The 22379-nt window shown below is 42.6% G+C and overlaps 1 protein-coding gene across 2 annotated transcripts in view; it reads right to left on the reverse strand.

Annotated features, from left to right (window-relative positions):
• Positions 1-22379, reverse strand: part of PASK (PAS domain containing serine/threonine kinase) — a 51113-nt gene that overhangs the window by 2967 nt on the left and 25767 nt on the right. Inside the window, exons 15-17 of one of the 2 annotated variants that reach the window (XM_054983813.1) lie at positions 21997-22131; positions 16222-16421; positions 15716-15849 (exon numbers count right to left, since the gene is read on the reverse strand). In XM_054983813.1, coding sequence (XP_054839788.1) covers positions 15716-15849; positions 16222-16421; positions 21997-22131 — 469 coding nt within the window. Of the gene's footprint in view, positions 1-15715; positions 15850-16221; positions 16422-18940; positions 19205-21996; positions 22132-22379 lie in introns of those variants that run through there. The other variant, XR_008597334.1, reaches the window with a different exon arrangement.

Below are 22379 nucleotides of genomic sequence, written 5' to 3' on the forward strand. Positions count from 1 at the left end.
GCCCCTTTCCTGCCGCTTGCAAGCGGCAGGGCCCGTTAAATGTCCCCAACCCCCACCCCACTTACCTGCCCTGCAGCAGCGAGGTGATGGGGCAGTGGCAGCCACAGCGGCTCCGGCCTTCCCTGCCGCCCTGTAGGCCACGTGCCGCCGGATTCTGCCTCCTCAGCCACCCTGTGGGCCTGGAGGAGGCAGTGTGGCAGCAGCAGTGGCATCTCCAGCCCTCCTCGCAGCCCAGTGGGGCTGCACAGCGGAGGAAGGGCCAAAGGAAGTGGATCCAGCCTTCCCTGCAGGCTGCCATGGGCCTGGAGGAAGTGGTGGAGAAGGTAGCTCCAACCCTCCCTGCCACCTTGCGGGGCCACGTGGCAGCAGAGGAGGCGGAAAAGGCCCTTCTTGCCCCTCAAATGGCCTCCCTGTGTACCCAGAGAAAGCGGAGGAGGAGGCGGCTCCAGCCCTCTCCGTAGCCCTGCGGGCTCGCACAGCAGCAGAGGAGGCGGGGACGGCCGGAACTGCCTCCTCCAGCCCTTACTTCCCCTCAAATGGCCGGAAGGGCCTTTTCTGCCTCCTCTGCCGCCGCAGTGGCCATTAGAGGGGCAGGAAGGGTTGGAGGAGGCAGCTCAGACCTTCCCAGCCACCGTGCGAGCCGCTGCGGGCTCAAAGACTGCGGTGGCAGAGGCAGCTCTGACCTTCCCTGCCCAGCCAGGTAAGTGGGGTGGATGGGACGGGGGGCTGAGGGGAGAAAGCCCAGACCCCTTGAATCACTTTGGAATGCTCTGAATCTTTACGGAGCATTCCAAAGCGATTCAAATACCCGAATCTGAAGCAGCTTGCCACTTTGGGTTTTGGGTATTTCCGGATTTTCTGAAACCTGAATATGTTCGGGTGCACCCCCCCCCCTATTCAACAGCCTTCCCCTCCACATTCTTCCTTGCTTAATGAATTTTCCCTCCTCAGGGCAGCCTCCCCTTATCTATGAAAATGACTGATGCAAACTGCCAAGCTTCAAGCACACCGTGGATTTTAGAAAATTGTCTCATACGTTTCAAGTGGCCAAGGGACTGTCTGAATTACCTACTTCAAAACCAAAATCCTTCACAGCTATTTTGTTTTATGGCTGAAACATTAATGATTTAACCACGTGACAAATAAGAATATTCAAAGATCTGGTGAATGCAGATGCAGTTTTCCAGGGAAAAGCAGGTTTATGAAGATCTGGAATGGAGAAGTAGTTGTGCTTACACAACTACACTCCAATCTCTGCATTCCAAATTCCCCAAGAAAAAGCTTTTGAAGGGATAAGAAGCTAGAGAACGGGTTACAAGGAGCCAATACACTAATTTCTCTAACTATTTAAGTATGACTTGTCTTCCTAAGTCCTATTCAACCTGCTACCTGGCATCAATTCTCTATATGCGCTTCAGGAAATAAGACTAGTTTTTTGCTCTGTTCATGAGGGTGGTCCAACATTTATAAGAATAACAGAGCAATCCTAAGAGTTCCTCCAGTTTAAGCCCATTGATTTCAATGGGCTTAGATTGGAGTAACTCTTCTTAGGATTGCACAGTAAATGTGACAGAATAGCAGTCACTTGCCCAAGTTTATTGAATGATTCATGCAAAATTCAGCTCAGGTTTTTAGATTATTTTTATTTATAGTCCGCTTTTCTCACTGCGACTCAAGGCAGATTACACTGTAAAGTCACTATGATTAATAGGTGGGACATTCACTATATAATATAACAAGATATAGAGTGCAGAAATGAAAACAAGCAGAAATATGATAGAGTTGAAACAATGCTGAAACAAAATATAAGCAATTTAATGTGACATATTAAATGATGTGGAAAGAATGCTTGCAGATACAAACAATATGCAGTAGTATAGTTTACAGCCCTTATACCTTTACCAAAGCATCTCTCTAAACCATTTCCTAATAATTCAGAACTGCAGTTTCCAGAAGGCCAGGAGCTTTCCTGACCTCCTCAGGCAGCCCATTCCATAAGCTGGGAGCCACAAGAGAAAAAGTACAATTATGGACCATTGTCGATCTTGCCCATTTGCAGGGCGGCACCTACAGAAGGTCCTGTTCAGATGAGCAAAGCTGCCATGCTGGGGAGAGAGCCAGTTCTGTAGTGATGAAGTACCAAGGCCATGAAGCGCTTCATGATAGACAAAACCGTGAACTAAGTCTGATAATTGAAGGGGAGCCATCGAGTGACTGCAGAATGGAAGTAATACACATGCTCTGCCTAGCTCCTGATAATAATTGAGTGGAAGCATTTTGCATCAACTGAAGGCTCTGAGGCCGTTTCCACATGCCGTTAAAGAGAGAGCCTGCTCACTGAACTCTGGCTCCCCCCACCCACCCACTCGCTCCATACGTCATTGATTTCAAAGCGGAAGCAGGTAGTTTGGCTTTTGTTTTTTTTCAGTGTCTTTTAGCTGGCACAGGAAAGAGTGGGAAATCCCATTCTCAGAAAAGACGCTGAAAAAATGGAAGCCAAACTGCCTGCTTTCGCTTTGAAATCAAAGACGTATGGAGCAAGTGGGGTGGGGGGGGGGGGAAGCCAGAGTATTTCATAAATCAGATCAAATAAAAGAAATAATGAAGGAACCAAAGACAAAAATTGAGGAAATACTAGGAGCAGGAAAGTTTATACAGACAGGCTTAATAGCTAAAATATATAGTATACTTATACAAATAAGTAGAAAAAAATATAACAATGTATTTGAAGAAGCAGCAAGACTGTAACACCTTAATATCAGCAAAGGAATGGGAAAAATCTGGGTATCAAGGTTAATTAGTTCTCTGGTTATTAACACAAATTTACAAACATATAAAATAATTCATCGTTGGTATCTCACTCCACAAAAACTGTCTAGAATAACATCAAATAAATCACCATTATGCTGGAAAAAATGTGGCAAAAAAGGTACATTTGCACACTGTTGGTGGCAATGTATTTACATAGAGACATTTTGGAAACAAGTATTACATCGCGTTGCTTTAATAACAAATTATAAAATACCCTTTAAACCAATACTTATCTTTTTAGATCTATGGCGAGAACACTCATTACCACAAATAAGACAAGACTTGATCTCATCTTTTAGTAGGCGCTAAAACATCCATAGCATCATGTTGGAAATCTTACCAACCACCCAGCTTAGATACATGGTATAATAAAGTATGTGAACACATGACAATGGAAAAGATAACAAACAGTATACAACATTCATCAAATTACCCTAAACTGATAAATTTCACAGAAAAATGGCAACCATTTATAGACTCTTTCCATTAAAGACTCACAAGATATAATAACACCGTATCAAAAATTTCTACAACTATAATTTTAAGACAACAAAAAGAAGACTATGCTGAAGTAGATGTATAACTTCCTCTAAGCTCAAGACACTCTGGACTCACAATGCTAAGGGGATATAAAGATTGGCATAGTGAAGTACTAAACATACTGTAAACAGACTAATATGATGACTGTATATAATGTTGTAACAGCACTTTGTAATTATTTATGTTTAACTGTATATTGGTTGAAATTTAATTTCAAATTTTTTTTTAAAAAGGAATGATTTAAACTAGTCCAAGACACATCAAAGCACAACTCAGAGGAAGTATTAAGACCCTACAGCTGGAAGCGTGCAACCTCTTTGTGGTGGCTCACCTCAGCATGGGGTTCAGGAAGCTCAGGCGAGAGACACGGGGGGCCTAACAGCATGAAGACGCCCGGGCACAGGGATGGGCGAGGAGAAGTCTTGGGATGCCGTTGAGGGGGTGGGGTCCAGGTGGAAAGTTCAAAAGGGAGGCTGGGAGAGGGAAGAGGAGCGGTGGTAGCAAGGAGAGATGTGTGAGTGTGAGGAGGAATGCAGACGAACGGAGGAGGAAAGAAGCAAGGGGGCAGCAGCAAGGGCCAAGGGCTGGTGCCCAGCCAGCAGAGGCTTGCCTCCCCAAGTGGAGCGCTGAAGGGCACAGGCAAGAACCCCCAGGCTAAACAGGAAGACAGCAGCTATGCCACTGAGAAGCCAAGAGGGTCCAGAGAATCCCCACCACCCCTTCCCTTCACAGATGGCACACCGGAGTACTGTTTTCTCACAGAGCACAGCCAGGTTGGTGAAGGGAACACACCTTGGTGAGGCCAGTGATGAAAATCAGAGACACTGACAATGCAGGTCAAAGCATCCTGCCTCTAAGGCCTGGAGAAATCTTCAAATTCTTAAAACAGACTTTTCTGCAATAGGCAAAAACATAGTGTTGCAACACTTTTCACAAACACTGTCTTTGGGTCAGGAGCTAGCAACTCTATTTAGAACAAATTGGGATAGAAGACAAGAAAAAGAGGGCAACAATCAGAAGTGCAGAAATGGATCCAGGGCCTGTTATACCAGTGATAAAAAGCACCTCCAGTTTGAAAGATACAATGAAAGGGAACAAAGAGCTGATTGACATAGCCAAATTTTATAACAATTTCTCCCAGTAATTTTTTTATCCCAACCTTTCTCCAAGTTCAGAGTGACATACACAGATCTCCTCTCCTCCACTGTACCCTTACAATAACCCTGTTAAAACAGAGTAGGTGACTGATCCAAGGCTGCCTTTCCACTCCTCATATGACACTCTCACCGGTGGCTCTCAGGAACAACCACACAGCTGCATATTCATGCTCTATGCCTATAATATATAACTCTCCTATTGTACAAATCAGAAAGCTCATCAATGGAAGCAAGGTATTTAAACAGTAGCCCTATCATCTGATAACCACCCTCACAACTAATTATGTGAACTGAACATCAGAAAAAACATCCTTATAAAAATATGTCCTTAACTAATAATCTCTTCAGAAGTTCTTCAGCAGTTGAATCTCTCATTAAATCTCTGAAAGATTAAAGCCCACCTAGAAGAGCCCTGCTAACTAACCTGTTAGCCTTGATGTAGAAAATTTAAAAGTAAACAAAGCTTCTGGAAGAGATAAGGATGGAGGCAGTTTTGCTCATTTCCTTGGTAAAAGATTCCTAACATACAGTGGCTAAGTGGAGACCTCACAGTACTATGGAAAAAAAATGAGTAGAGGGTGAAGATCCCTTTGTTAAAAGGCAGTGTTGCCAAGTAGGCCCCTCTCCTGCTTTAAGGCCTGCCATGGACTGTGTTAAAGTTTCCTGCATCACTGTTTTACTGCTACACCAAGATTGCCCTGCACGTGTGTGTTCTGGTACACGTGTCAGTTTCCTGCCTGCCTGTTAATTACCTTGCTGCTGCAATAGACTGTGTAGTTCCCTGACTCCATGTTTGGTTAACTGCACAAAGGACTCTCTTCCTGGGCAACCCTGCCCTGACCTATATCTGAACTTCCTAGTGTGTGCTTGGACTCTGTTACAAGTGTGCCCCGTGCCTGCATTGCCATCTGCCACGGACCGTGCCTGTTCCCTGCTTTGGACTGTGTTTTACGTGCTGTTCCCCCTGCCTCCATGGAAGCCTGCCTCATCTGGGCCCAAGCCGCTGCTAGCAGCCGGGCGCCTGCCGGGGAAACCTCCAGCGAGCCTGGCTAGGCGCTCCCTGGTCAGTTCCCGCCTGGAGCCTCCCGCGGGCCGATCCCCGAGCTTGCCCTCGCTACCGGGCAACCTGCTAACCAGCCCCTGCCATGCCCAGCCGGCAACCATGTTCTTAGGCAGCCAGAAGACCAAGAGGAAAAGACTGCTTTGGGAAGCCATTTCGGCGAAGAGAGCACACCACGTCCGCAGCAAGAGTACCTCGCCCCGCTCTGCATATCTTAGGAGCCGCCCCGGAGAAGGAACTAAGTGCCGACCATCCCAAGCACTTAGAGAATGCATCTCAAAGAAACCTCCGCATTCCAGAGCTGATGACATCAGGGCAAGCCCTGTCCGCTGGAACATCCATTCAGCCCACTCGGATTTCCCCCTCCCTCTTTTGTCCCCTCTTCCTGAGGTGTCACTTATCACAATCAGATTACCAAAGTGGCCCATCGAAGCCATTCAGTAACCCATTCGAGTCTTTGTTTTAATCTGTGAGAACCACCAAGTACAGCACCAGCCCCAGGGTACGTTTTGGGGTATTTAAGCCGGTCTCTCAGACCACATGGTGCGCGTGCCACCCCTATCCAGAGTCCCCTGCTGTCCCTCTGTGGCTCCACTGCTGGCATTGGACCACCTCGCTGTTGTGTCTCTGCTTCGCTTCAGGATAAGTGAGTATTTCCCTTACCATCGTTGGGAACCTGCTAATGCGACAGTCTCTATATTTCTTACTCTGTATTTCCTAGTCCTTGTATGCTTTCTTGTGTGTATGTGCAAGTTCAGGCTTACGCCACACTATTAGTAAATACACGTGATTGAACCTATTTGTAGTCTGCCTCTTTATCACTAAAGTGTCTGGAATCAGGACCTCCGTAAACACAGGTTAGATCCGCGCTATTTTTAGTTACAGACTGCTAAACTAATTTCCCCATTATAAAAAGCAGTTCTGGTATCAGCAGGAGCCAAAGAATCTCCAACTGGAAGGAAATGTGGTATTACAGTCTGCAGTTGAGGGGCGGCAACAAAAAACACCACAGAAATAAAAGTTATTTATATGTTCCCTAGTCACAGATTATCATTTTAAAAATGCAAAAGTTAGGCATATAAAAGTATCTCATTAAAGGGAGTGTGTTCTTGAAGAAGCTCTACCATAAAAGAAAGTCTTTAAAACTATTTTAGAGCCACTGAAATATTTTGATTGCTCTGTGAGTTTTTGGTTTTTCTCCAATAGACTATGTAGCTAGTCCTCTAGAATTTGTGTATTTTTAAGAAACAAAATAAAAATAGATTACTGATGACCTGCCATGTGTTCTGAGATGACCTGCCATGTGTTCTGAGATGCAGGCATATAAATATTTTAAATAAATACATTAAATATTCACTTTACTGGAAGTATGAAACAGTGTCCCGTATTGCGTGAGATGGAATTTGTTCTTTTTTAAAAAATGCAAAAAAATGTTGGACTTCCCACCCATGAGAGTTCTTTCTGATCAAGTAAAGGAGGACATGCTTTGATTGGTGACTTCTGCCATCCACTTCAGGAGGCAAGACTTCCAGAGTCTTCTGGACCCTGCAGTGGGAGGAAGAGTCCTCTCCGTTTTGGAGGCTCCCACATCTGAAGGACATATTCAGCTAAGCAAATAATCTCATAAATTCACTAATGGAGAACACTTAAGTTCTTACATAAAAGGCCATCCTAAGATCCAGTTATTCTAACTAGGGCAAAACAACACCCAGCCCTCCCCTGTGGAAAGTACATGTCCTTCTTTCCATGACCAAAAAGGAAACTTTATAGTGGTTCGCTCTCAGTCATAAGCATGGAGACCCTTCAAAAGGACATTTAACAATGCTGCTGTCCACTGGCATGCAGGTTCCTTCATTTTCTCTGAACTAAACAGACAGCTAAACCAATCTGCACATTGACTGCTTTACTTTAATGATACTGCTCATACAGCCAATTCGGCTCTGAACAGTGTCACACTAAAATAAGAGAAAATTTATTAATACATAAATCTATATAATATAGGAATTTAATAGGTTTTAATCTTAACTGACTGAGAGAGGAACTTGGCAACTGCCAATGTGACATTAAAATCCATCTCTGCTAAAAGAAACCTCAAATTATTCACTACACAGCTAGAGTCTTGGATATAAGGTTGACTGCACTATGCCAGCTGTTAGAAAACTTTTCCTCTGAATCACAGATCAGCTGAGACAAAGATACTGATATAACAACTATGTTTGGAACAGAGACAGCTTTAGTGGGACTTGTGGATCATCTCCATCTTCAGATGGACAAAGAGAACACATCTCTATTGTTACTGGATCTCTTGGCAGCCTTTGATACAGTGGATCAAAAGGTACTGCTGAGGCACTTGAAAGGTGAGGTGAGTCTCGGCAGAACACAGCTGATGGTTCTGGTTAGAGGTGTGCAGGGACAGAAAGATTAGGTTTTCCTGCTTTGGAATTTCCAAAGCAGGAAAAAGAATAGGAAATAAGTAATTTCCAAAGCAGCAAGCCACTTTGGAAACCACTTATTGCCCCGCTTCAGTATGTTCTGTGAAGATTCGGAGCACACCAAAACTTCCCACCCCACTGCTTATTTCACCCGATGGGAGGGGAAGGAGAGGGCTCCCTCCTCTCCCTCCCATGAGGGAGGGAGAGGAGTGGTTAAGAGCACAGGACTCTAATCTGGAGAACCGTGTTTGATTCCCCACTCCTCCACTTGACGCCAGCTGAGTGACCTTGGGTCAGTCACAGTTCTCTGGAGCTCTCTCAGCCCCACCCACCTCACAGGGTGTTTTCTTGTGGGGATATTAACAACATACTTTGTAAACCGCTCTGAGTGGGTGTTAAGTCATCCTGAAGGGCAGTATATAAATTGAATGTTGTTGTTGTTGTCATTGCTGCTGCTGCTGCTGCAGTTGGAATGACCGTTCCCGCGCTTCAGCTGGCAGGCACAAGGGTGACCCCCCCCCTTGCGCCTGCCAGCTGAAGTTTAAAGGGTTTGAAAGCGCCCCAAAGCTTCCTGAAGTGACCTTAATTGCTTCGGGAAGCTATGATTCAGCATTTCTGAATCAGGACCAGCATTCTGGGCCTGATTCGGAAATCCTGAATCTTTACAAATCAGGTCCAATTCGGGTATTTATCCCACATCGGAAACCCAAATCGCACACTCCTAGTCCTGGTCTTTTATATCAAACGGCTGACAAAGGGTTTTTTTAAGTAACAAAATTTATATCCTGCCTTTATGTCCTAACAAGGACCACCAAGGTGGCTAACAAATTAAAACATACTTACTAAAATTACATTACAAAACCATTAAAATCAACCGACATCATCAAAACAGGTAAAACCGGAACTTAAAAAATATAAAGACATAAAAACAGTTAAAACATGTAAAACAAATAAAACATTGAACATGAAGAAGGGATCACTGAAGGTATGCCTTCACCCACTGGTGGAAAATGGAAACAGGACAGATAAATCTCCCTGGGGAGAGTTCCAGAATTTTGGTGCCACAACCAAGAAGGCCCTCTCCTGAGTTGCCACCTGTGTAATTTAGAAAGTGGGAGCATCCATCCAGGGCCTCTGAAGATGATGGGAATGGTCAGGTAGGTTTGTAAGGGAGTAGGCAGTACTTCAGATATGTTAGTCTCAAACCATATAAGGCTTTAAAGTCAACAGTGGGGCCTTGAATGTGCCCGGAAACAAATTGGAAGCTAGTGTAGATGGGCCAGGACCGGAGTGATATGGTCCCTCAACAAAGGTTGTGGAGAAGATGCTGAATCATCTCCTTAGGAGCTCCCATGGAGGTACAAGTCTCAATTTTATCTTCCATGTTATTTAAATACATACGCAAGGCCCCTTAATCAGATTGTTTGCAGTACAGGAGTAAGTTGTCATCAATATGTTGATAACACCCACCTATATACTGCTCTGAATAAGCCACCAGCTGCTGCTGTCTCTGTCTTGGCCCAGTGTCTGAATGCAGTGGTCAAGTGGGCAAGCTGAACAAACTGAAGTTGAACCCAGATAAGATGTAAGTGATGCTGGCTGGAATGGCTGTTAGCGGTCAGACTTGCTCCCACATCATTAGAAAGCTTATGGTTATGGATTTTCCGTAAGTCTCTTCTCTGAATCTGCTTCAAGCGCTAATACTACTGCCCAAACAGGTAGAAAACATGGAAGCTGCTGCCCAAACAGGGAGAAGCTTGGAAACCAGATCCCACCCGGGAGATGGAGCATGCAAACAGAGAATGGCAGACAAGGCCAGCTCACCCTCTCCCACATACTGGAGGTGCACTAAGGATCCTGATACAATAGGGCCTTCCCGGAGTTTCTGAATGTGACCTGCCCTATTGATCTCCCCCTTAACCACTTTCCTATTCTTACGCGATTCAGAGAACTGACAGCCTCAACCCCTCCACCTTGTGGGTCATCAATCATAACTGATAAGTTATTGGAAAGACCTAATCAAACCTTCCCGCTTCATTATCACACCCTGGAGATGGATTACCAGCTTATTGTCCCACTTTGGAGACAGTTCATCAGCTCTTTGTCTCACCCAGAAGAATAATCTTGAATAACCCAAAACCCAAAGCTGCAAGCCACTTCGGGTTCGGGTTTTGGAAATCGCTTTGGTATGCTTCGAAATGATTCGGAGCATACCAAAGAGAGATTCCCACCTCCCCCCTGAACCCCCCTTCCCCCAACCCCACTTACCTTGAAGGCCGGAACAGGCCTTCTGCTGCTGCCCGCGCAAACAAGGCCGAAGTGGCGGACGGTAGGGCAGCAGTGAGCACCACCGCCCACATAGCCGCAGAGTCTGAAGCAGCAGCCGGCAGGGTGGCAGCAAACGCCAGTGCCACCCACACCGGCCCCGGGTCCAGAAGACTGCCCCAGGTAAGTGGGGTGGTGGTGGGAGGGCTGGAGGCCGGGCACCCTTTAAGGCCCCGAAGCTTCCCGAAACTTTGATTTGGTATTTCTGAATCAGGGCCATCATACTGGCCCCAATTTGGAAATACCCAATCTTTACAAATCGGGCCCGGTTCAGGGGTTTTTTATGAACCGGGAACCCGAAGCGCACACCCCTAATGCTGATGCAGGACTGCCTCATCTTGGGATGGTTTTATTGATTGCTTTTTTTATGCTGCAATTATTGTTTTTATGTTGTATTTTAATCAATGTTGTACCTCACCCTGAGCCCGCTTACAGGGTGTGTTAAAAATATAATAAATAAATAAATAAATAAATAATCAATAATATATAACTTATCTCTGATTTATTCAACTGTTGTATAATCCCTTTTTCCTGTCTGTATCCCTTTTAGTATTATTTTGTTTTTCAAATAAAAAATAGGTTAATAAAATGTTAAAACAAAACACTGAAGACAAAACTAAGAAAAACTTATTCTACAACCAGCTGCCTCAGAAGTTCTCTGGAGCCTTCAAGTATGTGTTCTCCAGGCCATATAGGGTTTTAAACACCTCGAATTGGACCTCTAAATTAATTGGCAGCTAATGAAGAGACCTCAGAATGTAACATTGTCACATTGTATAGATAACAGATAACAGATGAACTGCATTTTGCATCAGCTGCAGCTTTTGGATCACAGGCAGTTCCATGTAGAACACATTAAAGTAATCTGGCTTCAAGGTTACTGAAGTACAGAGCACTGTGGCCAGTGAAGATGCACGCAGAAAGACAGCCAGCATCCTAACTAAATGCAATTGGAATTTTTTTTTTCCTGTTATGAGTACCTGTTTCTCCAAAACAAGACCAGGATTCAAAAAGACTCCCAGCCTCTTAACAGTGTCTTTCAGTGAAAGCTACATACTATTAATAGTATGAAGAACAATCTTGTTTAAAGCACTGGCCTTGTTATCCAAAGGGAAGGTCTCCTTGAGAGTGGGGGGAATTAGCAGCAAGAAGGCAGCGAGTGTGGGTAACTGAGGGGTCTCCACCAATCTGTACGAGCATTGTTCCAGGTACAGATGCTTTAACAAAAAGGGAATTTTTATTGAAAATAACAGATCAACAGCATACAATGTGCGCACACACACAACATGCATTCAGAGCTAACTAGAAAGAGAATAAAAAATGGGTAATATTGACTATGCAGATGTCCAGGAGAGAGGACCACCATTGAGTGGCCGGCGCTTCAAGGTGGAAGGACTCGAACGGAGGTTCGAGGGTGGATGCTGCTGGATCCAAAGTATGTACACAGCTTATGGGAGAGAGGCAGTCTATTTTATACCATGGATTTTTTCTTCCACTCCCAAAACAAAGGTTTGAGTGATTGTTCCCGGGATGGAACAAAGGATTGAGAAATTATCTTCAGAGTGAGACAAAGAGCTGATGAACTGTCTCCAAAGCGGGACAATAAGCTGGTAAACCATCTCCAGGGTGTGACAATGAAGCGGGAAGGTTTCAAGTCAAGGGAAGATTTGATAACTAAAGGCTATAGATGCCATTTTTTTAACGCACAACTATTAGAAAGATTTAAAATAGATACAAAACTATGGGGCTTTATGCATTATTATGTATTCCAGATGTGATTAAAATGTATTCCAGATGTGATTCATGAAGATCAAGCAGGATTTGTTCCAAAAAGCTGTATACATGCAAGTGAGCCACTGGCATACTGGTGTTAAGTGTTGCTGACATGGCTGCTTCCCTAACAAAATAAACGATAATCCCCTCTGGTAGAATAGTACCCAAAGAGAGATGCCAGTGTTATGTAGTTTTAAACCCAGCTAGTCCCAGTTGATTTGATTCCTTTGCTCAAAGGATTGCCATTGAATAAAATAAACAAGGGATCCAAACATCCGGTACTGTTGGTTCTCCTTAAGTACCCCCTATGTAAATCCAAAGTGTGCCAGTTGCCTTCTTCAACGAGGTATAGATCATGCAGAAATTAAGAAATCAGTAATTCTTGCTATCTATGAAACAGATTTTTGAGGAATAAACTACAAATTAGTCCTGTAATCTATAAAGACAAGTGTCCTGACTGACTGATCAACACCCAGCCCAAACCATTGGACTTAGAAACATAAAATTTCCTTCCATGATGTAAACATCCACTAAGAAGGGATTTTAAGAAATTCGCCCCCTAAGGGAGTAAAAAGGGGTAAAGTATGTTTTCCCAAAGGGACACAGCTTCCCTGTGTGGCTGGCAGGCTGCTAGCTGCTTGCTCCCCTGCCCACTGCCAGCTAGGCCACTCTTCCCTGATTGGGCCAGCCTTTCAAAATCATTTGCATATGCAGGCTGATTGTGGCTCACAACATTTCACACCTCATCATCCCCGCCCCCCCCCCCAGACAGTTGGAACACAGAAGTCATTTGCATATGTGGCCTGACTGGTCCTCACCTCCCACATTCTAAAAAGTATGCAGTTGCTATTGGGAGTCATTGAATGCGTCCTGAGGTAAAATGCACCTCCCAGTCTTCCTTTAACAGTTCACTAGGGTTGCCAATCTCCCTGTGGGGCCTGGCTTTCTTATGTGGCTGACAGGCTCCTGCCTGCTTACATCCCCCTCTCTCTGATTGGTCAGCTGTGGAACTGTGTTCTGAGGTAAAAATCAGGTCAACGAAACTGCAGACAGTTGAAGAAAGATGGTACAAGACTCCTGAATAGGAATAATACGCTTCGCTTCATTCAAACACCTTTGTGAAGCCCAGGTACTATGCTATTATACTACAAAACCAACTAAAAAAAACCCCTAAAATGTTACATACCCATTAAGTATTGTGACTGGATTTAAAGTAGTTAAATACCGTAGCGAAGCACGGGTATCAAGCTAGTTGTACAATAATAGTATCTTCTCTGAAAATACAGAACTTCTCCCTTATCCACAGAGCATCCATTTCTGATCTTCTTTGACAGATATTAAGAACTAGGAACAGAACTTTTAAAATCAAGACAAGGATCTTAGGAACTGGTTCAAAAAATAGTTGGCACCTGGCGGATATCCCATGTGGGAAGTTTGTGCAGAATAAGAGGCACAGAGACACGGGCACTCTTCAGAACTTTTTCTATACATGGACATATGGAGATGGCAAAGCCTAGCTTACTTTATACTAAATGTGTAACACTGATGTAAGTAGGAGCTGATTGCATTTTGCCACTGTGTCACCACATTCAAACTCTTTTACACAGCCATTCTCAATTTTCAACTGGTAAGATAGAGCCGGACTAAGTCCGGATGGATCTCGAGACAGGAACCTACCAACAAAGGAAGATGCCATGCTTTCAGCTCAGAAAAAGTCTCCACACTCAGAAGACAGAAATGAAGATCAGTTATGCTCATTCCTTGGATGCTCATTTATTCATTGGTGTCCCATCCTGTTTATTGTATTTGAACTACTCTGTTATCCACCTAGAGTCTCAGCAAGAAAGGCAGACTATAAATAATACAGATAAATAATACGTAAGAATTTATGGAATGTACATTAGGAATTTATTTTAATGTACGTTCCTAAGATCTCTGACAATCAAGCTGAAACACGGAGAGGCAGAACAGACTTTCCAGCTGCCTAGACTGATAAGAGTTGAGAGTCCACAGCTGCGAAACTTTGTGTATATCTCTGTGTTTATCTGTCTCATTATGAATGTTTGTTTATTCTGAGCTGTTTTCAAATAAAAAGTCTTTTGCAGATCACTGTTTTCAGGTTCATGTGTTAAAACTGCCACTACAATTGTGGGGGCTCAACCCTCATACAGACTCTGGCAGCTTAGCCGATCAGTTGCATGTTATTCTGCCAAAATGGACCTCAAGTGATTCTTAGCCCACTGAAACAGAACACACACTTCCTTCTACACTATACAGAATCTTGTTGCTCCAGCCTGATCACAGGGGCCTTTTATGGTACTTCCTATATCATTTCAACACCACTAATATCTTGAGATTTTTACACCCCACCCCACCCCCGGTTAATCTGGAAAATACAAGAATCTGATGTGAATAACACATCCAATAGCCACTGATCCGTCAGCGGTAAACTGCTCACACCTGTGGAAGTACCTGTGGTCGTCTACTTACTGTTGGAGATATGGCATCATGCTGAAGATGGGCTGTAGAAGGCCTGGGCCACTTTAAGCTAATATTTGTGTTAAGGCTGCTTAAGGCAGAAATTCCTGGGCAGCTTAAAATACCCAAGATCTAAGTAAGTTAGTACTAACCTTATTATAATATTGAAGGACAGGGTGTAACATAGAACAGCATAACCACCTTTGTTTCTATTAGTATATTTTCAGAGAGTCCTCAGGTAAGGTAGTACCCAGGAGTAGAATAGATACAAGATTAGATCTGGATCTCACATTTACATTACAGAGATTTGATTAGATACTACATTTGACCACCACTACATTAGCCAGAGTGAAAACGTGTATTAAAAGACTCCTGATTTACCTGCTTTGCTTAACCAAGACACATGCTCAGACACTGAACTATGGGCTTCCTTCCTTTCATGTGCTCTAAAGCCAAGAACAACATGCATGTTGATTCTTCCCAATGTAGGTATTTAACTTCTTTTTTAACCTTTTACTTATCTTTTTAAACATAGATTCATCACAAGTTAATAACGAACAAACACCTCACAATCATAATGAACAACTACCATATATAGTCTTAAAGTCATATGGGGCAGAAAAGCTCAAACCAAGAAACAGAATAACAACATATTTTAAAAACTGCTTTATAGCTTCAGCATAATTTGAAAGGCTGGGATTTGTGTCACAATAGTTTCAGATCAAAGTAAATGAGCACCAGGATTAGCAAACAGGAATCTGTTGATTCTGACAAGTCTTCAAGATAATGCCTAAGACAGTCACAGCCTTCCTTTCTGCCTCACATATCCAGGCTCATCTGGAGCTCTGAGATGAGAGGAAAAGAAAACCTGGAGGACATGTTTCCACTTCTGGATGCTCAAGAGGGACTCATGTCAACATTTAAATGGCAGTCATGGAACCACAGATCCTTCAACATCAACAGGCACCAGGCCTGTCAAGATGCAACAAGAAGAAAAAATGAACATATGTTTGACAGTCAAAACAGTGTACATTTTCCCAGTGAGCTGATCTTATAAAGAGGCCCTGAAAAATCAGCTGCAGGCCTATTTCTTCTATCTTCTGTTTCCTAATTCCTTAATATATTAGTCAAATGCCTACCTTGTGACACACAGAAGGGAGGTTTTAAGACAGCCTCCATGGTTTCTTCCAGCTCACAAAAAGGATTTTCTCCAAAGACTAACGTATAAAGGGTGATTCCAAGAGACCACATTTCCAGTTCTGGTCCTAGATATCTGTAGTGGAATATGCAAGAAAATCAATCAAAACAGGAACTCAGAACAAAAAAAAAATCACATTAAAATGCATCCAAAATTAGGATTTGGACTTAATAAGAGATTCCTTCTTCCCATGACCCAATACACTAGCTTTGCTGTTCCCCACCCAAAGCTTCAGAGTGTATGAAAATAACTAATACAGTCAGATGTGTTCCTGCATGTCTGTCAGCAGTCAGGGAGAACTCTGGAACAACTGCAAAAAAGCAGTAAGAAAGGTGAAACCCCTTTGACTGATCCCTGTCTTTGTCCAATTTAATTCTTGGAAGTCCTACAGGCCCTGCTTTCAGCCAAATCAATGCCTGCTGGCAAGGTATAAACAATAATACATACGGATTGCCTGATAGAACTTCTGGAGAGCAGTACTCAATAGTCCCACAAAATGTGTAAAACAGCTTGTTCGGTTCCAGGTAGGCAGCCGAGCCAAAGTCTACCAGTTTGATAGTAAAATCTTCAGCAATGATGATGTTCTCATCCTTGATATCCCTGTGAAGGATATTCCTATAGCGTAGATAAGCCACTGCAGACACCAGCTGACACACAGACAGAACCAAAGATCAGAAGGTATACCATTACAGACAATATATATTGTTTGTAAGTATAACTTGGGGAAAAAAAACTTTATTCTGGCTTTCAGCCCCCAAATGGCATTTATTTGTTTAAGTGGGGATATACAGAATCCTTTAAGCACTGTATTTCCTACTTCTACAAACACTTGGCAAAATACAAAGAAATTTATACTGTCTTAAATCCCACTGTGATAACTGGGATTTAGGTAAATCTAACTTCTTGTGAAAGATTGTCACCGTCATGCCACTATGACAAGAGGTTAATAATTCACATCTATTGCTAGAGCCTTTTCATTACTGTAAAATTCACATCCAGAGAATTCTATGGTGCAAACAGAACATTCGCCAATAAGTATATCCAAAATTCTAAAGCCATTTTGGATGCTATTATAAGACATGGGTTTATTCAAGAAATGGGAAAAATAGCAACTTATCATAGCATTTGGTTTTGTTTATTTACTAGCATGTACAAAAATAATGAGTGTTGAAGCATCTCATCAATTTACCTAGGGCTATCAAATATATCTTGCTTACAGTAACCACTCCATTTGCCATTTTAGCATTTATCTATTCCTTTTAAATATTAAAGTTTACATCCTGTTTTATACGTTGAAGTAGCCTATCTTCTGAATTCCTAAAGTATATACCCTTGATCATTCTCAATGAAAAGATAATAGACAACCCCTCCCCCCTGGGATTTTTCCAATGGAAAAACTGGCAGTTTTTGAGAACTGAAAAAAACTTAAACAAAAAGTCCAGTAGCACTTATAAGACTAATAAAATTTGTGGTAGGCTATGAGCTTTTGTGCACCACAGGACACTTCTTCAGAGCTGTGGCTCACGAAAGCTCATACCATACCACAAATTTTGTTAGTCTTACAGGTGCTACTTGACTCTTGCTCTTAGAATTAATGAAATGCTCTCTAAGAAACAATTTTACTCACTCAGAATGTCTAGAACTATCCTACAGCATCAGATAATTATGTGCATGCTGCAGTCTTATTTATCACATTGTTTACACACAATTGATTTTGTACAGTTAATATGCTATAAGTAAGATGATAATATTATATTGAGTAATTCCATGTTTTCAATTATATAAATTTCAATTCATCACCCAAATAGGCTGCTATCACTATTGTGACTACATGAGACTATTTTAGTCCAAGTAATAAATTTTCTTTTGTTTACTACAAAATATGTGTTTTCTATTTTTAATTTTTCCAACCTCTCAGATGACAAAAACTAAGATACTTTAAATCAACCACCTAGTACTAAGAAATGATCTCAGGTTTAATGGCTCAGCCACTTCATATCAACTATGGGCAGGATGGAAAAAAATACCATTTTTTAACATTCACACTTAACATAACATAATGGTGAGGGAGAGGGATAATCAGATCCCAAAGATACACACATGGCAATCACCACCACTGTCTCTTGTTAGATTGTGAGACCCAGGATCTAAAACAGGGTGGAACAAAGGCAGAACATTTTTCTTATAAAAAGCTGTTTTTAGATAAAAGCACACCCAAGACCCAGTTCCCTGCTATTTACCTACAGCTTTGGTTTCTTAAGACCCAGCAGTGGCACCTAGAGAAAGAAAGGCAGCTATAGCAGCTCTCCCCTCATGCTGGATTTGCAAGGAAACTGGAAGATGAACCCCCTGAGGACTCACCATGGGACAGCAGGGCATTGTGTCTTCCATGGTCAGGGACTCATTCAGACTCAACAGAACTCCTTAAGGTTCCCTTTACTGCAATAAGTCCACACAGGTATCCACACAAGCAGAGTTCCCTTCAACAGCCCACTATGCCCTTTTAAAAATTCAGGGGGATGAGCTGGACCTCTGTGATGTGTCAGTTCCACCAGGCCTGCATAGGTCTGTCTGGCTTATCTTGCCCAATGCTAAATTCCTCCTCTAGGTTCCTCTTCCGGCCTTCTCAGCCTTTCCCAGCCAGCTTGTCTTTCTCTCCTCCCCATCTCTAGACACCTGACTTTTAATCCCTGGAGCTCCACCCATACTGGCCAAGCCCAGCACTGCTTCTCTTCTCTGAGCCTTGGTTCATCTCTTAACTTCTTCCTTGTCTTGCCCCCCCGCCCCAGCTGCCCACCCCCCCCATGTCCCTAGCCAACACCCTGGGCTGGTAAACCTTCAGCCCCTGTTGCTATGCTCAGCAGTTACTCGGTGAGGAGGAGACTCTCATGCAGGTGGCACACCCCAACTCTTGCTGGGGCCATCATGTTGCTACTGACTTCATGAGTGGTACTCTGCCCCATCCTGGAGTAGCTACTGCCTTTGGCACAGGTTGGCCTTCTCTGGCATCCACTGCCACATCAGTACCACACACACCTTCTTTTAAAGACTTCCCAGTTCTTAATTAGGTAGAAATTAGCTCCCACCTAAATTCTGCCAGCTTTTCTCTGCATGATTCATTCTACAATGCTATAATTAAATTTAGCACATCACTCCAGAAACACACCTGATTTCTTAAAATAAAGGATTCATCCTGTGTATTCATAGGTAATCCAGATGTACCAAAGAGACATGGGGGAAATTGGTATTTTTGCCCGACAGCTTGATCCACAAGGGGAAATTGTGAATACCATTCAAAGAAAACCCTGTGGGAGATCCTGATCATGAATCTTCCATATAACATATTTGGTCCCAGGGCACCATAGATGAGTACACAAGAGAGGGTTTTTTGGATGGTGATGAAGCACATGGACCATCATGTATTCATAGCCTAGAAAAAAGTGTTGGAGATTAGGTTCTTTAGGCTTCAATCCCACATCTGGGTGGTGGCAGCACCAGCCTGAAGGAAACATAGAGAGCTATCTTAAGTATGCCTATTCAGAAATGAGTCCAATTTTATTCAATGGGACTTAATCCCAGGGAAGTGTTTTTAGGACTGGAACCAGAATTAAGCAACCAATCAACAGAAGGAAAATGAAGAGACAAATAATGGCAGCACTGTCAATCCTGAACACAGCACCTAACCTATAGCTACTTCCATGTACTGCCCAGCTCAGCCTTTGGCTTGATTATGCTGGGGTGACAGAATTAGACCATCCAGGTGAATGAGTCTGCCAGCTGATAAAGGCAGGGCCTGGCTGGGAAAATAGGACAGGGCAACATTGCAGGGCTAGCTCACGACAGAATCTGGAGTGGAAGCTTGTCATTGGATTTATGACAGAGTGCTAAGGTTGAACACTGTGGATAGCTGTGGTTTTTCTGAAGCAGTTCTAACTGCATAGTTAACGTTTATTTACTTACTTTCTTAAATTTATAGTCCGCCCTCCCCAACCAAGTGGGCTTGCTGCCAAAAGAAAGGATGAGGCAGTTTCTAGGTCAGGCGAGTTTGAATTAAAATGGTTGGTCTCAGATATCTTTATGTCCCTAGTTGGCAACCAATTCTTAATAGGGGCCATATTTCCAACTGAGCAAATACTGAAGGCCAGTATTGTTGGCCCCATCTACCGACTTATTTCCATAAAAGCCAAGACAGCTCCATAAACCACTTCCCTCAGTGTAAACTGCAACAGGGAATTTAGCAGAGCACTTCCTTTTGTTGTGATAGACAATTCAGCATTGCTTGGACATTGGGGGGTGCTGCATGTCTCTCTGTGCGTAAGTTATTCTCTTGGTAAGTAAGCAACTGCTCTTTGTTTAAGGTGAGAATGCCTTCTGACTCCTCCTCTTTCCCTGTGTCCACTGAGTGATTCCCTCTTACTTCATGGCATGCCAGGAGAACAGATGTACCCTTTCAGAGCTCCTACCATGAAGGCCTCATCCACATATGCGCCTGCAGCCATGGTACTGAACTAGTTGGACGTGATATAGGGAAAGTAATGCTTTAGACTAGGATTCTCTCTTCTATAAGAAAAATTGCTGTGAATGAAATCCACCTCAATAAAGTGTAAGTTCTACCTTTTCTAAAATTTAATTGCCCAAGGATTAATCACTATACATTGAGGAAAATGTTTCTGACTGGATAACTCCGCCACCAAATGAAATATAACTATTTCTTTGCCACCTCCGCTGCCCAGTGGCAATGCTTGGGCTCTTGGTTTGGGCACAGAAATGAGCAGCTAAAGGGAGAATTCACTCAAGCCTCACTTGATGTTCTCAAAATAGGAGTGAGTCGACTGCTTTCCTTGTAGCTCGGCTTGGATGAGCCACATAATTGGAAGGAGGGGGGTTGTCTCTTGGATAAGAGAGAATACTGGGGACACGAATTCTAGGAATTGTATTTGGTCCAAAAGTGCCAAGTAGATTATCCATGATCACTTCTACATATGGTTTACTTTATTTTTTAAAAATAAATGCCCCAGGTGATTCAGTAGATTTTTTTAATTTATAAAAAATGCATATATAGGATCTCTTAAAGAAAGCTAATTTGTGTTAAAGGACCCTGAATATGAGAGTCTGCTGACTAGAGATGTAAAATTTCCAGAAATGTTGAAGCCATGAGGAATAGTTAGGTTTTATCATTTTTTTCTGGAAAAAAAAGGAAATGCTGGGAAAAGGGGAAAAAATGCTGGGAAAATTAAAATATAGGCAATACTTACTCTTATCAAACTTAATCACATTTTGCTGCTATAACATAAAAGACATCATGTATAACAGCATGTAAAATTGTGTTAATTGGCACTTTTGGAATTTAAAAGTATAAATGCCTTCGTTTTCTACAAGCAAAATTGCGTATATACACAATACTATAGTAAAAAATAGCTGCAAGCAGCTGCACACTGTACTATCTTAGCACTTGTCACCCATTCCAAACACACACACACACGTCACAGGCATTTTTTCAGTGGTCCCCAAAATAGCCGTTTTCAATGAAAAAATTGAAAGCAAGGTCCTGTTTTTATTTTCACGATATATACATTTCTCATTCTAAAAGAAACAAGTTCCATAGTTTTTTTCAACGCTCCCCAAAACTTCCATTGAAAAAAATGAAAGTGTCTTCATTCTTAAATATTATCCATTTTGAATGAGTAAAACGTTGCCTTTAAAAGCACTTTACTAATTTCAAAGAAAAAAATTCATAGGATTTTTGTGTGTGTTCCTCCAAATTTCCATCAGGAAAAAAATGTGACACCCCCCCTCCACTCCATGTTTTGTTTTTCTTGGTCATCACATCTCTTGCTAAACCAAATCAGATCAAGATCCATCATTCTTTGCAAAAACTCCAGCACAACGGAGGTTTGAGGTGGTTCATGGTAAATTAGCCAGTGGGTCATTGATTGACCATGGTCTACCCTCTGCCCCAACCCTATCTAAATTAGGTATGTGTGGAAAAACAGGCATTCAGATCAGAAGTCAAAGTAGTTTATTATAACAAGAGGCAGTTTATCCCCATCAGAAACTAGTTATAAAACTGAAATTGTAAGAATTCACTAGTTAACCTATTCAAAGTTCCCCAGGAAGATAAAATATTTTATTTAATCAGCTAGCTATTCTTACCAACTTTATCTACTAACACATTGCATGCTCATTTCTTTCTTTGTAGATTTCATTTTGGTCAGGTCTCACCTGTCTGAATATAAAACTTGCCAAAGGCTCATCCATACTGGGTTGGTTATCAATGAATGTGAAAAGATCCAGACCTGGCCCATGCTTCTCCATCACGAGCTGAAAGAACTGCCGGTTCTCAAATACATCTAGCACCTGGTGACAGAAAGATCGATTCTCAAAAAAACTTCACAAAAATTATACACCATTGCTCCAAAAAGAAGAAATGACCCAAGACTAGATTTAGAGGCTGAAAGGCTTACATTTTAGTAGAACTAATATAAATACAGCAATCTCCAAGTCCCTTGAGAACAGACATTGCAAGCCCCTTACACTACCCATGAGATTTTCTAGTCAAATACTAGGTACATATTTGTACAGGACACAGTAAGAGGTCTTCCACA

Source organism: Eublepharis macularius, chromosome 6 (assembly GCF_028583425.1).
Source record: "Eublepharis macularius isolate TG4126 chromosome 6, MPM_Emac_v1.0, whole genome shotgun sequence".
Taxonomy (NCBI): domain Eukaryota; kingdom Metazoa; phylum Chordata; class Lepidosauria; order Squamata; family Eublepharidae; genus Eublepharis; species Eublepharis macularius.